General features: G+C 34.5%; 1 protein-coding gene across 5 annotated transcripts in view; it reads right to left on the bottom strand.

The window, feature by feature from the left end:
- ATRX (ATRX chromatin remodeler) overlaps nucleotides 1–17769 on the bottom strand; it is a 296636-nt gene that overhangs the window by 41140 nt on the left and 237727 nt on the right. For all 5 annotated transcript variants that reach the window (XM_045994716.1, XM_045994715.1, XM_045994713.1 and 2 more), the window contains one exon: nucleotides 13238–13346. In XM_045994716.1, the coding sequence (XP_045850672.1) occupies nucleotides 13238–13346 (109 nt within the window). The remainder of the gene's footprint in view (nucleotides 1–13237; nucleotides 13347–17769) is intronic.

Genomic DNA, 17769 nt, shown 5'->3' on the forward strand with positions numbered 1-17769 from the left:
ATTGTGTCATATCAAGAATGCCATATGAAAAGAATTATATTGTATGTAACCTTTTGAAAGTGCAATTTTTCACTCACCATAATGCTCTTGAGATTCATCCAAGTTCTCTGGATCAGTATCAATAGTTCATTCCTTTCTGTTGCTGAGAACTATTTCAATATATAGCTACAATATAATTGTTTATCCATTCACATGTTTTAAGACACTTGGATTATTTCCAGTTTTTGACTATTATAAATAAAGCTGCTACAAACACCTGTGTATAGGTTTCTATGTGAAAATAAGTTTTCATTTATCTGGCATAGATTTCCAAAACTGTGACTGCAGGGTTGTATGGTAAGAATATGTTCGTTTCTTTCCTTCTTTCTTTTTTTTTTTTAAAACACCCAGTTGTTTCCCAGGAAGAGTAGCTGTGTCATTTTATATTCTCACCAGCACTGTGGGAGAGATCCAGTTTCTCTGTGTCCTTACCAGCATTTGGTAGTATCACTATCTTTTATTTTAGCCATTCTGACAGACGTGAACTTCTATCCAGTTGTGATTTCAGTTTACATTTCCCTGTTGTCTAGTGATGAACATCTTTTCAAGTGCTTATTTGCCATGCATAGATCCTCTTAAATGAAATGTCAGTTTAAGTCCTTGGTCCATTTTCTAGCTGAAAATTGTTATTTGTTTTCTTATTGTTACATTTAAAGGATTTTTATATATTCTGAACATGAGTCCTTTATTACATATGCTATTTGCAAATATTTTCTCCAAGCCTATGGTTTGTATTTCCTTTTCTTAAGAGGGTCATTTATAGACAAAAGTTTTAAATTTTGATTGTACAATTATTGACTTTTTTCTTTAATGGATTTTATCCCTTTGGTGACATGACTAAAAACTCTTTACCTAAATTAGCTTCTGAAGATTTTCTTCTATGCTTTCTTAGTAAGTATAATGTTTCACATTCAGATTTATGACCCATTTTGACTCAATTTTTGAATGGGGGTTAGGGTTAGGTCAAGGTTCATTTCAGTCTATGAACATCCAATTGTTTCAATTCCATTTGTTGAAGAGACTATCCTCCCTTCACAGAAACACTTCTGCACCTTTGTCAAAAACGTTTTTAACTTGCATTTCTCTGATGATTAACAAAGATGAGCACCTTTTTGTATGTTTATTGGCCATATGAATACCGTCTTCTGTAAAGTCCTTTTGAAGTTCTTTTCTCATCTTTTTATGGGAATGTCTGTTTATCCTACTTATTTTTAAGAATTCTTTGTATTTTCTGAGTAAGAGTCTTTTTTGGATCTATGTATTAAGAGTAACTTCTCCTAGATATTTGCATATGACATATCCAATAAGGAGTTAAGATCCAAAATATATGAAGAACTTATACAACTCAACATCAAAAAAAAAAAACCCAAATAATTCTATTAATAAAAGGGCAGAAAATTTGAATAGACCTTTTTCCAATAAGACATACATATGACCAACACATGAAAAGATGCTCAACATCATTAACCAACAAGGAAATGCAAATCAAAACCACAATGAGGTATCATCTCACACCTGTCAGAATGGCTAAAATCAAAAACACAAGAAATAACAAGTGTTAGTGAGGATGGAGAGAAAAAAGAACCCTCATGCATTGTTGGTGGGGATGCAAATTGATATAGCCACTGTGGAAAACAGTATGGAGGCTCCTCAAAAAATTAAAAATAGAATTACCATATGACTTAATAACTCCACTACTGGGTATTTACCCAAAGAAAATGAAAACACTATTGCAAAAAGATATATGCACCCCTATGTTTATTTACAGCAGTATTATTTACAATAGCCAAGATATGGAAGCAACCCAAGTGTCCACTAACAAATGAATGGATAAAGAAGATGGGTGTATGTGTGTGCCACACACACACAATGGAATATTACTCAGCCATAAAAAAAACAAGATCGTGCCACTTGAGACAACATGGATGGACCTGGGATGGACCTGCTAAGTGAAGTAAGTTAGAAAGAGAAAGACAAATACCATGATACCACATCATATGATATTTGTGGAATTTAAGAAAAAAATGAACAAACAAAAAAGAGACAAAAAACCAGATTCTCAAATACAGAGAACAAACTGATTATTGCCAAGGGGAATTAGGTGGGGGAGGGATGAAACAGATGAAGGGGATCAAGAGTATGCTTATTTTGATGAGCACTGACTAATGCATAAAATTACTGAATTATATTCTATACCTGAAACTAATCAAATACTGTATGTTAATTATACTTCAATAAAAAAATGAAAACTCACCCCCCCTCAAAAAAGTATGTCTATATAAGCATAGAAACTCTAACCATAGTTATATCTGGGCAACTGAATTATAGATAACAACATTTATTGTCTTTGTGTTTTTCCATATTATCTTTAAAAATGAGAAAACAGATTCTCCTACTTTGTGGCTTACATTGTAATTCTTTTTAAAAATTATTTATTTATTTATTTGAGAGGAGAGAGCAAGACAGAGTGAGAGAGAGAAAGAGAAAGTAAGACAGACAGAGAGCGGAGGGGAGGAGCAGAGGGAGAGGGACAAGCAGATTCTACACTGAGCATGAAGCCTGACTCAGGGTTCAATTCCATGATCCTGAGATCATGACCTGATCTGAAATCAAGAGTGAGACATTTAACTGAGTCACCCAGGTACCCCTGGCCTTTTCATTTTTAATATGAAATTCCTTTGATGACAAGAAATTGTTAATTTTAATGAAGTTCAACTTATCTATATTTCCTTTTATGGTTAGTACTTTGTGTGTCCTATTTATGAAAGTTTTCTTTCTTTCTCTTTTTTAGAGAGAGAGACAGCAAGCATTCAAGGGTGGAAGGGACAGAGGTAGAGAGAAAGAGATTCTCAAGCAGATGCTCCACAGAGCAAGGAGCCCAAAGCAGGGCTCAATCTCATGACCCTGAAATCATGACTGAGCCAAAATCAAGAGTCGGACACTTAACTGACTGAGCTACCCAGGTGCCCTTATGAGTTTTCTTAATGCAAGATTAGGAAAATATTCTTTGCTGTTTCCTTCTAAACTTTTGTTTTAGCTTCCACATTTAAATCTACAAACCATTTAGAATTAGTTATCAGAGAAGTACAGACTAAAACTATTAAGTCTTGGGGCACCTGGGTGGCTCAGTCAGTTAAGTGGCTGCCTTTGGCTCAGGTCATGATCTCAAGGTCCTGGGATTGAACCCCATGTCGGGCTCCCTGCTCAGCGGGGAGCCGGTTTCTTCCTCTTGCTCTCTCTCTCAAATAAATAAATAAAATATTAAAAAGAAGACTATTAAATCTTACCAATACATATCTGTCACAACAACTTAAAAAAAAACAGACACTGTCAAGTGATGATGAGAGAGAACAACTGAAACATCCATATGCTACTAGGGGAGTGCAAATTGGTACAACCATTTTGGAAAAATGCTTTGGCAATATAAACTAAAGCTGAATGTGTACACATTATTTATCACTTAGCAATCTCAATTCTGGGCACATACACAACAGAAACACATATATATGTTTGCCAAATGACAGATAGAATAATCTTTAAAAAGTTGAATCTTTGGACTTCTACTTCTAGGAAGATGGGAGTAGACATACTGTTCCCTATTCCTCACAATAAGTAAAGCTAAAGACCCAGGACATTATATGTAAAACAATCATAAATAGTTTCTGAAAAGTGAGGAGGAGACAGACTGGCTAGGAATCTTGAGTCCTAAGGAACAACATGGCACTGAGTTCCATAGGCTTTCTTTTTGTCTCATATATCCCAGAATGAGTGCTAAAGTACCCAGCAACCTGGAAATGCCAGTGGATGTTGCCAGAAAAAAATCTCCCAGGAAAATCTGGCTCTCACTAGCCGAAGGACCAAAAAAGGGGTACCCTGGAAAGACAGAAAATTTTAAAACACCACTCAATTCTAGTCAAACAGTACAGAAAAATGTGGTGCACTTCCACCCTTGTCATTAAAGGCTAAGTGGGGAGTTCAGACTGCTACCCTCACCTAGCTGTAACAAGGCATTGCCAGAGTGGTGCCAGAGAAGACTGAGTTAACAGTCTTCCCCTCAACCCAGGAGTGTTGGTAAAGACCAGGTAAGGAAACCAGACATCCATCTTCATCCAGCAGTTACAAGAAAAACCCTCTCCCTCCCTACTAGGGTAGTATCTAAGGAGGTCTAGTGGAGAGTTGGGAATTATACCACAATGAGATACCCCTGTAGTGTCAGTGGAGGCCAGTCGGAGAGAGGCTGTGAATTGCCAATCCTAACCCTCCCAGCCAGGACAGGATCGGCAGAAACCTAGTGGGTAGACTGAACTCCCACTCTCAACTGACAGTAAATTAGGTGTGGCACCTCATTTTCCAACAGCACATGTGTCAAAAGAGGCCTGCTATAAAAGATTTAAGTAAGATCCAGTTTTATGACATAATAAAAGGTCCAGTTATTTTCTCTGTCATACCAAGAACCAGTAAAATCTCAACTTAAACGAGAAAAGACAATTAGCAGACACCAACACTGAAATGACATAAGTGTCAGAATTGTCTGACAAGGATGGAAAAAGTAGCTACATTGATAAAATGCTTCATTAAGCAATCATTAACATACTTGAGACAAATGGAAAAAAGCAGAAAGCCTCAACAGAGAAATAAAAGACATACAGAAGAACCAAACAGAAATTTCAGAACTGAAAAATACAATAAAAAACTCAACAGATGGACTAAACAGTAGTATATAAAAAACAGAGATTCAGGAACTTTGAAAACAGACCAATAGAAATGACCCAATCTAAAAAATAGGTAGAAATCAAATTTTAAAAACCCAGAAAAACCAAACATAGGCTGAGGGATCTATAAAAGTATAAAGAAGAGCTAACATTCTTGTCTTTGGGAGTCCTAAAAGGAGAGGAGGAAAAAAAAGAAGGGGTTATAATAGTACTTGAAAGAAATAATGGCTGAATATTACCAAAATTTAGAAAAAAACACAAACTTACAGATTCAAGAAGTTGAATGAATCATAAACAGGACAAACCCAAATAAATTAATGCCAAGACACACTACAGTCAAACTTCTGAAACGGAGACAAAAACATCTTGAAAGAAGCAAGAAACAGGAACTACTGACATGAAAGAAAAATGATTTGAAAAACAGAAGGTTTTTTTTTTTTAAATTAAGATATATTTAATATGAAATATTGTATAAAATTAAGGTATACAACATGTCAGTTTGATACATTTATATACCATAATATGATTGCCACTGTAGCAACAATTAGCACCTCCATCATGTTAAATAATTATTATTTCTTTTTACTGGTTGGAATAATTTCTAGTCTTTTAGGATTTTTAATGAGTATAATAAAATACTGTAGTCTACATTCATTTATTGGTTTAGCCACTATGAAAAAACAATACGGAGTTCCCTCAAAATATTAAAAATAGATCTACCATATGATCCAGTAATTTCACTTCTGGGCATTTAAATAAAAGAAATGAAAACAGTATGTCAAAGAGATATATGCCCTCCCACGTTTACTGCAGCATTATCCACAATAGTCAAGATATGAAAACAACCCAAGGGCCCACAAACAGATGAAAGGATAAAAAAAGATGTGGTGTGTATATATATATATATATATACACACACACACACACACACACAATGGGATGGTATTCAGCCATGAGATAGAAGGACATCCTGCCATATGTGGCAACATGAATATACCTTGAGCACATTATGCTAAGTGAGAAAGATAAATACTGCATGGTATCACTTATATGTGAAATTCAAAAAACTCAATAATAAGCCAAACTCAATAATAAAAGCAGGTTTTTCAAAAGAAATTATGAAATCCTGAAGCAAGTGGTATGACATTTTTCAAGTACTGAAAAAAAACTGCCAACCCATAATTCTATACCCATCTAAAATACTCTTCAAAAATGAAGGGAAAATCATGAAATTCTCATATGAAGGTACTCAGAAAATCTGTTGCTAGCAGACCTGCCCCAAAAGAATGACTAAAGGAATTTCCCTAAAAAAGAATAGAAATGATAAAAGAAGAATTACTGAAACATTTGGAGGAAACAATATAAAGTACAAAAAAATGAGTGAATAAGGAAGATTTTTCTTCAATTTTTTCTAAATTATGTTTAAAAGTTCAAGAAAAAATTATTATACCATCTGGTAATCCATTTATGTAGAGAAAAATACACACTTAAAACAATTACATTATAAATGGGAAAGAGATATAAAAGCATAAGGTTTCTACACTTCAAAATGGTAAACTGATGGCATCAGTTGACTATATTAAATTATGTCCATATAATACTTATAGCAACAACTATGAAAGTTATAGAAAGATAGACAAAATGCTACAGATGAATAAAAATACAATTTCATAAAAGGTAAAAGTAACCCACAGAAAGGGCAGAATAAGAAATCAGAAAAAAAAGAACAAATTGAACAAAAAATAAAATGGCAGTCTGAAACCCTACATTAAATGTAAATAGTTATACACCTGAAACTAATGTAATGTTATATATCAATTACACTTCAATTAAAAAATTTAAATGGTCTATATACACCATTTAAAAGAGACCAACAGAATGGGTAAAAACAAAAAATGACCCAACCATATGCTGTCTACAAGAAGCTCACTTCAAATACAATGAAATAGGTAGGTTGAATGTAAAAGGATGAAAAAGGATATACCATATAAATGACAATCAAAATAAAGTAGGAGTGGCTTTATTAGTAAGAGAGAAAGTAGGTTTCAGAGCAAAGAAATTAACAAGGGATAGAGAAGGACACAGCAACCCTGAATGTGTATACACCAAACAACGGAACTGAAAATATAAGAAGCAAAACTGAAAGGAGAAACAAATATACAATTGTAGTTGGAGGCTTCAACCCGCCTCTCTCAAAAATCAATAACCCAACTAGACAAAAATTAGCAAGGATAAAGAAGAACATAATCCCATCAAAGAAGATATGGTCCAGATTTATAGAACACAACACCCAACAACAGCAAAATATACATTCTTTTCAAGGGCTAATATACAATATACCACGATATACCCTATCTTCAGCCATATAACAAAATAACAAATTTAAAGGAATCATACAGAAAACATTCTCTGCACAGAACTGAATCAGACTAGAAATAGCAAAATAATGCAAATCTCCAAATATTTGGAAATTAAAGATACTTCCTAGCTCTGAGTCAAAAAGGAAGTCTCCAAGTAAAAAAAAAAAAACCACTAAACTGAATGGAAATGAAAATATAACATGTCAAAATTCATATGGCCCAGCTAAAGCAGTGGTGAGAGGGAAATTTACAGTACTAAATACTTGTGTTAGAAAAAAGGAAAAGTCTTAAATTAGCAATCCAAAGATCTACCTCAAGAAAGTTAAGAAAAAATGAGCAAAATAAAGTCAAAGCAAGATGAAACTGAAAACAGAAAAAAAGTAGAGAAAATAAAATGACAAACCTCCAGCAAAATTTTGTCAAAAAAGCAAATACATAAATTACCAATGGCATCAATGAAAGAAAGGCTATAACCAAAGACCCTGCAGATATCAAAGCAATAATAAGGGAATGCTATGAACAATTCTATACATAAATTTGAAATTTAGTTGAAATGAACCAATTCCTCAAAAGGCACAAACTACCAGAACTCATTCAATATGAAATAATTTGAATGATCCTCTAACTATTAAGGAAACTGAATTAGTGATTTAAAAATTCTTCAAAAATTACAAAGTTACAAAGTTTCACTGGGAAATTCTATCAAAAATTTAAGATTAATCAACACAAATTCTACATCTCTTTTAGAAAGTTCAATTCATTTTATGAGGTCAACCTTATCCTGATATCAAATTCAGATAAAGACAATACAAAAAAATGGATACAACCCAATTATCTCATAAATATCCCTCAACAAAGCATTCGCAATTAAAACCCTTAATATACAAAAAGAATTATATACCATGACCAAATGGGGTTTATTCCAGGGATGCAAGGCTGGTTCAATATTTGAAAATCAATCTACATAATATATCACGTAACAGGCTAAGGAAGAAAACTTATTAATATTATATGAGACAGAAAAAGCATCTAACAAAATTAAATACCCATTCAAATAAAAACTCTCATCAAACTAGGAACAGAAGGGAACTTCCTACAATTGATAAAGAATATCTAAAAAATTATATAGCTAACAGCATAGTTAATCAACACTGAATGCTCTTAATATCAAGAAGAATGCAAGAATGTTCACTCTCATCATTGCTACTTAACATTAAATGTAGCCAGTGCAACATGGCAAGAAAAGGAAATAAATGCCAGCATAAAGATCAGAAAGGTAGAAAGAGTAAAACTATCCTTATTTGCAGATGACATAATGGTCTAGTAAAATCTCAGAGAATCTATGAAATAAGCTCCTAAAACAAATGAGTTCAGCAAGATCACAGGTAACAAGATCAAGACAAAAGTCAATTCCATCTCTTCATACTAGCAACGAACATGCAAAATTTAAAATTAAAAATATGATATCATATACAGTCATTCAGAAAAATTAAAAATATGGCATCATATACAGTTAAAATTAAAAATTAAAAATATGAGGGGTGCCTGGGTGGCTCAGTGGGTTAAAGCATCTGCTCCAGCTTGGGTCATGATCCCAGGGTCCTGGGATCGAGCCCCACATCAGGCTCTCTGCTCAGCGGGAAGCCTGCTTCCCTTCCTCTCTCTGCCTGCCTCTCTGCCTACTAGTGGTCTCTGTCTGTCAAATAAATGAATAAAATCTTTTTTAAAAAATTAAAAATATGATATCATATAGTCATTCAGAAAAATAAAATATCTAGGTATAAACCTAACAAAACAAATACAGGACTTATTACTGAAAACTATCAACACTGATGAAGGAAATAAAAGATCCATATAAATAGAAAAAAATATGTTCACAGGAGGTTCAATATAGTAAAAGTATTAGTTCTTCCCAAATGGTAAGACATCTAATGCAATTCCTATTACAAGCCTTGCAAGGTATTTGTAGATACATGAAGATTCTAAAATCTATATATGAAGGCACAGATAATAGACTAGGTAAAACAATTTGGGAAAAGTAGAATAAAGTAGGAGATATCATTCAACCTGTCATTAAAGCTTACTCTAACAGCTAAAATATTCAAGAATATGTGGCAATGACAGAAGGACAGACATACAGACCAATGTAACAGAACAGTGAACCAAGAAATAAACTTATTTTTCACTGAAGTGCAAGAGCAATTTGGTGGAAGAAGGATGGCTTTTTTTTTTTAACAAATGATGCTTGAGCAAATGGATATCTGTAAGCAAAAGACAAGAAAAAGAAAAAGGTGAACTTGACCCAAACCTCACATTTTATACAAAAATTAACTCAAAATGTATCTCAGACTTAAACATAAAATACAAATTGTAAAATGTAAAACTATAAAACTAAAGCACAGGAGAAAATCTGTATGAGCTAGGGCTTGTGGAAGAATTCACAGATTTGACACCAAAAACATGATATCTAAAATTAACAAACTAGACTTCATCGAAACTAACCTTTTGCTATGTGAACAACCTTGTGAAGGGGATGAAAAGACATGCTGTAGACTGGCAGAAAATACTGGCAAACCACATATGTGACAAATGATTCATATCTAAATCACATAAAGAATTTCCAAAACTTAACAAAATGGGCGAAAGACTGAAACGTGTCACTAAAGAGGATATACAGATAGCAGATAAACATGAGAAGACTGTTCAACATAACGAGCCATCAGGGAAATACAAATTTAAGACAGAATGAGTTACCACTACACACCCATCAGAACAACCAAAATAAAAAATAGTGCTAACACCAAATGCTGGTGAGGATGCAGAAAAAGTTGATCTTTACACTTTATTGGCAGCACTGTAAAAAAAAAAGTTCAGCCATTCTGGAAAACAGCTCGGCAGTTAAACCACCAGTCGCTTACCATGCGACCTAGGTATTGTACTCTGGGGCATTTATACTAGAGAAATGAAATTGTAGGTCTACACTAAACCTGTATGCAACATTCACAGCAGCTTTTTTTTTTTTTTTAAGATTTATTTATTTGAGAGAGCAAGCAAGCAAGCAGGCAAGGGGAGGGACAGGAGGAGAAGAGGACAAGCAGACTTTCTGCTGAGCGGGGAGCCCACTGTGGGGCTTGATCCTAGGACCCTGAGATCATGACCTGAGCTGAAATCAAGAGCTGGATGCTTAACTGACCAAGCCACCTGGGCGCTTCCCCCCAGCAGCAGCTTTATTTGTAATAGCCAAACCTGGAAACAACCAAAATGTCCTGCAATAGATGTACAGTTTGTCTTAATTAAACTGTATATCCATACCATGGAATACTACTTTGTAAAAAAAAAAAAAAAAAGGGGAATGAACTATTGATATACAGGACAATTTGGATGGAACTAAAGGGTATTATGCTGAATGAAAAAAAAGATCTCAAATGATCACATATAGTATGATAGCATTTATATCAGCCTTGATGTGACAAAATCATAAACAAGGAAAACAAATTAATTATTTCCAGGAGTTAGGGATAGCAGTGAACTTGGTGGAAAGGAAGGGTATAACTATAAAAGGCTGGTAGGAGAGCAATCTCTGTGGTGATAGAATATTTATGTACCTGATTTCAGGGTTGTTACAGGAATCTCTACATATGTGATAAAAAAAGAGCTATATACTTTGAACTAGTGTCAATTTCTTGGTTTTGAAATTATAGGTATATAAAGAAAATTACATGAAGTGTTCACAGGACCTCTCTGTACTATCTCTACAAGTTCCGGTGAATCTATATTTTTAAATAAAAAGTTTTTAAAAAACAGTATTAAAGCTAATCAGGGACCTAACGCTGTTGAAAAAAAACTTCCTGGTCTCACAAGACAACATTAGAAATGGTCATTATCTTTAAAGTTTACCTTAATGTGTCTTTTCAACTGCTTTACCATAAAAACATTTATTCTATTTCCTGACAATTACTGAGTCATGAGAAAACAAAATATAGATAGACAAATACAATCTCTAAAATTTATGGATTTAATCTCAACAGGTTTCGCTACTCAACAGTAACCCATCAAATCTATTATATAAATACATAAATATACACACACACAGACACAGACACACATACACACACACACACATAATGGGAGGAAGGAGAGGGAAAGAGGGAAAATGAGAAGATGAATTTGAATCAGATACTTTTTGGTCTATGTTTAGGGGAGTTAATTGGCTAATGTTTCACAAAAATGACAGCACAGCATCCAAATTTCGATGTTGTTCCCCATGGAGATCTTTTTTTCAAATACGAATGTTATGGGAAAATCATATGCTACTGTGATATTTACAAATTTGGGACACTGAACAAGTGGAAAGTTTAGTTTGTTTGACAAACTAGATAAGGGTTACAAAATAAAATTCACACTCATGCAGAAACAGTAATTTTTAGGAACATGACAAACAAAATATAAAAATGAACTTACTCTGTTAATAGTTATTTAACAATATGCTTTTATAACTTTACTGTACTCAACCATTCCTTCGTAGGCTCTCCCAGAGTATATGGATTTTAAATATATATTTCAATTATTCTATTTAAGATATTCTATTAGGTAATGCAATATATCTTCTAACTGGAATTTCTCTAGCCTTAACCCTAGATGTAGCTCAGGACTCTGCCAGAAATAAAACATCTTTTACATACACAGTATAGTATCTTTTATGCTTTAAAACATTGACTAAGGGGCGCCTGGGTGGCTCAGTGGATTAAAACATTGACTAAGGCATACTCTGGCCTTGTCTGGACTTGTCATTAAACTAAGCCCATCTTCAACATTTTCCAAAAGATCATGTGAAAGCATGTGTGAAAGATGATATAAAGATGATATAAAAAGATGATATAAAAGATGATATAAAGATGATATAAAATGACATAAAAAGGTGATATAAAAATGGTCAATATGTACATGAAAAGATGCTTTGTATCAATTATTAGGGAAATGCAAACTAAAGTCACATGAAATACCATTACATATTAGAATTGGTAAAATAATTAAAAAAAAAAAAAAACCAAACACACCCAATAATACCAAGTGCTGACAGGGATGCAGAGCAATCAGAACTCTCATACACTGCTGATGGGAATGCAAAATTGTACAACTACTTTGGAAAACTATTTGGCAGTTTCTATAAAGCTAAACACAAACTTATCATACAACCCAGCAATTGCACTCCTAGAAATATCAATGGGTAACACAAGAATTTACACATGAGAGCACCTTCAATTTTAACTCCAAAACCTGGAAACAACTCTTTCAAGTGGAGATGCCTAAACAAACTGTAATACATCCATATAATGGAATACTACTCAACAATAAACAAACTAGTAAGAAACAAACTATTGACATATGCAATAAAATGGATAAATCTCAAATATTTTGCTACATGAAATAAGTGAGACTCAAAAGGCTCTAATCTAACTCTATAATTCCACGAGTGAATTTCTTGAGAGGTGATGAAAACATTTTATATCTTGACTCTATCTTGTATTTGTCAAAAATTGTAGAAATATATACTATAACGAGTGAACTTAACTGTTTGTAGATTTTTTAAAAAAGATTTTACTTATTTATTTGACAGAGAGAGAGATCACAAATAGGTAGAGAGGCAGGCAGAGAAAAGGGGGGTAAGCAGGCTCTCCACTAAGCAGAGAGTCCGATGCGGGGCTCAATCCTAGGATCCCGAGACCATGAGCTGAGCCGAAGGCAGAGGCTTAACCCACTGAAAAACCCAGATGCCCCAACTGTTTGTAGATTTTTAAAAATTTTTTGGATTTGTTTAAAAAAGGATTTTATTTATTTGAGAGAAAAAGAGTGCAACAGCATGAGCAGGGCGTGGGAGGGTCGCAGAGGGATGAGCAAACTCTGAGCTGAGCACAGAGTCCAATATGGGGTTTGATCTCATGACCCTGAGATCATGTCCTGAGCTGAAGTAAGAGCTGGCCACTTAACCGACTGAGCCACCCAGGCATCCCAGATTTAAAATTATTTTTAAAAAATTCTCTGTACAAAAACAAAAACAAAAACAAAACAAAAACAAAACAAAAACAAAAAAAAACCCTCTCTGTACAAACAAAAAATATTTCCTACCTCACATTAGTTTCATCATTAAATTCTTCAGCCCATTTTTTCCTTGATTGTGCAGTAGTAGAACCATCTAAACGGTAATAGTCAATGTTTCGCAGCCACTTCCCTTCACCTGAAAATTTAATAAGAAAAGAAAAGAGGGATCTGATATATATTGTTCTGCTAGTAATTATAGATCTTCTTCCGTGCTCACCATTTAAAATCTGGTTATGTATATTTTAATAGCATTGTGAAATATAAATTTTTTAAATCAAGGTGTAATTCACTATATTCACTATATTATAAATAATTCCCACAGATTTATTTCTAAAAGATACTGAATAGCAAAGGTACTTTAAAAAAATATTTCACCTATGTGAATTTCATAAAAGATTTTCTTGATTAGAAACCTTTAAAACTGTCAAAAGAATATGGTTAAACTGAATTAAGTTCATGAAGCTTACTTTTAATTAAATCTGTAAATGGCCAGGTTTCCTCCCTTATTAACAAGTTGATACTGATCATCTTTTGGACAGTGAGATGAAAATTTAGCCAAGACTTACATTAAAACTAAAATACCAAATTAAGTACTAAAGACATTTTTCTATCTTATGATACATAATTTCCATTCCAGTTCTTTTAATTGTAAACATAAAACATTTACAATTGTAAAATTATAAAAGTAATACTACTTTTTCCCCTCCAGAGTCACATCCTAGAATCTTAACATAAAAACAAGTTCATAAAACTGAGATTTAGATCTTTCAGCAAACTTTTTATTTAAATTTAGTACTTCCCTTAAAAGGTTCTTTTCAACATGTTTCTTACTTACCCATATCTTTACTTATACTGAAAACACAGAATATCCTTGCTGAAAACTTGGCAATTGGTAAGAAAGTCTATTTATTTATTTGTGATTTTTATTTCTTTGAATTGAAAAAAAAAAACATAAACACAGCTAAGGAAAAAAGAATTTGAGACAGATGGCTGGATAAGAAAGAGTCTGGAGTCACATTTCCATTAACTGTTTACCCGAAGAGGGTAATTATTAAAATTAATATGCTAATCATAAATAAAATATGATGTTAATATTTTTAAAGTATTTCAACATACTCACCTTGCTCTGATAATACAAAAGAATAATGTATATACCACTATTTCTGTGAATCCAACACTTAAAAAGTGATAAAGTCAGCACAGGTCAGTCACCAAAATGGATTGTTTCTAAAAACCCCAGGTTTTTAAAATGAGCTGATACAAGAAAAAAAGCCCCTTAGAACAGTGCCTGTCACATAGTAATTAAGCTCATTGAGTACTTAATATATCACCCAGGATCCCACATCAAATTGTATCTGTCTCTACTAGGGCACATTTATATGTGATCATCTCTATAACATGATTTCCTGTAATACTCCTTGAACCTAGTTCAGTGTCCAGTACACAGTAGTAGTAGTAGTAGTAGTAGTAGTAGTAGTAGTAGTAGTAGTAGTAGTAAAGGTGGTGGTGATAAACTGAACTGATTAATAGTTAAAACAAATGTTTGTTGAAGATAATTTATTAAATTAAATATAAACTAACAACCATATGGAAAAATATTCAATCTTGCCAGTGGTCAGAAAATAAGAACTAAAAAAATGACAATTGTTTTTACCCATTAAAGATGGGGAAAATGTAATTACAGTACTACAGGTATAGAGTAAAATGGGCATTTTCCATTTATTCATGATAGTAGAATAAAATGATGTAACTTTTCTGCTACTGCGTCTTTTAGATAATGAAGCACTACCAGAACATATGTTAAAGACATATCAATAAGGAGGGGCCTCAGAAACAAAAAAGGGAGTAGTGATAAAGATTAAAAACTGCCAGTATATACTTAGCACTGAAACATAAAGAGGCACATAAAAAAATGCATCACCAGAGCATGATTCTCTACGGAAAATAACTAAAGAATACCCAGGTAAGGACAATGTGATACCATGCCAGTTCAGCAAATATTTACTATGGACCTACTACATGTCCAGTTCTGTGAGGGACATCAATAAAGCCTGACCAATTTACATATTTTCCCCCAGAACTCCCTTTAAAGTATTTCATTATGTCTCCATTGCATTTTTAAACTACACATTTCCTGTTTGTTTCTTATTTGTCTTCCCTAACAAAAGTATAGCCTCTGGGGGATTAGGGACCTGTTCTTTTTTGTTAGCATCTTTATCCTCAGCATCTAGATTGTGCCTTGCACATGGTAGATACCCTATATTTATAAAATGAAATGAACCCTGGAATACTTTATGGGTTCTGTAAACAGCCAATTTAAGGTTTGCTAATGAGGCAGTGGCTTAGAGGTGACTCTCAACCCCAGTTAGGAAAGGAGGAGAGATCTCTTCACTTTTTTAGCAACCCAGGCCCAATGTACTAATATTTCATGTAAGATTTTGATTGGAGAAAAAGAGGAATTCTACTTTTTTTTTTACTAGGTAAACATCTCAGTAAACCAATGACAAAGTATGTGGTATCATATTAACTAAAGAGCAAATGCTCCTTTTCATTACTACAGTGACCTAAGCAACCAATGCACCTGTCTAAAAATAAAGACACCACCTGCCTATAACTTACACAGGATGTTACTGGGGTTATATTTCCTAAAAAGTTATTATATTTATTTACTTATTTAAAGATTTTCTTTATTTATTTGACAAAGATCATAAGCAGGCAGAAAGGCAGGGAGAGAGATAGGAAGGGAAGCAGGCTCCCCACTGAGCAGAGAGCCCGATGCGGGTCTCGACCCCAGAACCCTGGGATCATGACCTGAGCCGAAGGCAGAGGCTTTAAGCCACTGAGTCACCTTATATTTAAAATGAACATAAGAGAAAAAATTATCATTATCAACAAAATTAGAAAATTAAAATTAAAAATAGCACTATATTCCAAGAGTACTCAAGGTACCACCATCAGACAAAAAAGAAAAGGTCACAATATATTTTTTCACAGACTAGAACAAAGAATCCTAAAATTTGTATAGAACCATAAAAGACACCAAAGAGTCAAAACAATCTTGAGAAAGAAGAACAAAGCTGGAGGTATCATGCTCCCCAACCTCAAACTATAAAGATATAGGGGGAGGGAGCACCTGGGTGGCTCAGTGGGTTAAAGCCTCTGCCTTTGACTCGGGTCATGATCCCAGCGTCCTGGGATCGAGTCCTGCATCGGGCTCCCTGCTCAGCAGGGAGCCTGTTTCTCCCTCTTTCTCTGTCTGCCTCTCTGCCTACTTGTGATCTCTGTCTGTCAAATAAATAAATAAAATCTTTTTAAAAAAAAGATATAGGGGGAGGAGTCGAGATAGCAGGGGAGTAGTAGGCTGAAATGATATCAGGTAGCAGGAGATCAGCTATATAGTTTATCAAACCATTCTGAACACCTACAAATCCAACAGGGGAACGAGAGAAGAAGAGCAGCAATTCTAGAAACAGAAAATTGCCTGCGTTCTGAAAGGTAGGACCTGCAGAGAAGTGAATCCAAAGTGACAATCTGAACTTGTAAAAGTCTTCTTCGCTCCATAGGCGAAGAGGGGGTGGAGCCCTTGCAAGGACAGCATGGTCTCAGGTGCTGCAGGGTCACCTAAGGATCATAGGTGTCTGAGTATCACAGAGTTCACAGGTATTACAGCAAGGAAGCCGGCTACAGAGACGGAGCCAAGGAGTGAGCTCTCAGCTCGGGGTTACCTTGAACTGTGATCCGTGGCACGGTGAGGCCACTGCTCTTTGAGCAGGGGCCCCACAAGTGGCAGATCTGGGGAGACCTCCCTGGAAGAGCGGCAGTGATCTGCTGGGTTTGGAGACTCCAGGTGGGGCTGTGTGCCAGAGACAGAGACACTTGGTCACAGGCTGGGTGAGCTTGGCACACAGCCGGAGGCCAGGGAGACGGGAGTGACTGAGCGCTTGTCTCCAAGGGCACACTGAGAAGTGGGGCCCTGAGCTCTCAGCTCCTCTGGGCCAGAGATTAGGAGGCTGCCATTTTAATTCCCATCCTCCAGAATTCTACGGAAAGCATTCAGGGAACAAAAGCTCCGGAGAGTGAACCGGAGCAGATTACTTAACCCGGCCCCTGGCAAGGGCAGTGCAATTCCACCTCCAGCAAAGACACTTGAAAATCACTAAAACTAGCCCCCCACCCGAAGATCAGCAAGAAATCCAGCCAAGACCAAACTCACTTATCAAGGAGAACAGCAGAATTCCAGAGGAGAAAGCAAAGCATGGAATTCATGGCTTTCTCCCCACGATTCTTTAGTCTTGCAAAGTTAATTTTTTTAATTTTATTTTTTTCTTATTCTAATTTCTTTTAACTTTTACTCTTTCCTCTTTTAATGTTTCTTAACTAGTTTATCTTAATAATACCTTTCATTAAAAAATATTTTTGAAACTTCATTATTTAGTCATATTTTATCCATGGTTGTATCTAACTTTATTTTTTATATAAACATAGGGTTTTTTCTTTTAAAAAATTTTGGGATACAACTTCTTCTAATAGATCAAAATATACCCTAAATCTAGCACAGG

Source organism: Meles meles, chromosome X (genome assembly GCF_922984935.1).
Source record: "Meles meles chromosome X, mMelMel3.1 paternal haplotype, whole genome shotgun sequence".
Classification (NCBI taxonomy): Eukaryota; Metazoa; Chordata; class Mammalia; order Carnivora; family Mustelidae; genus Meles; species Meles meles.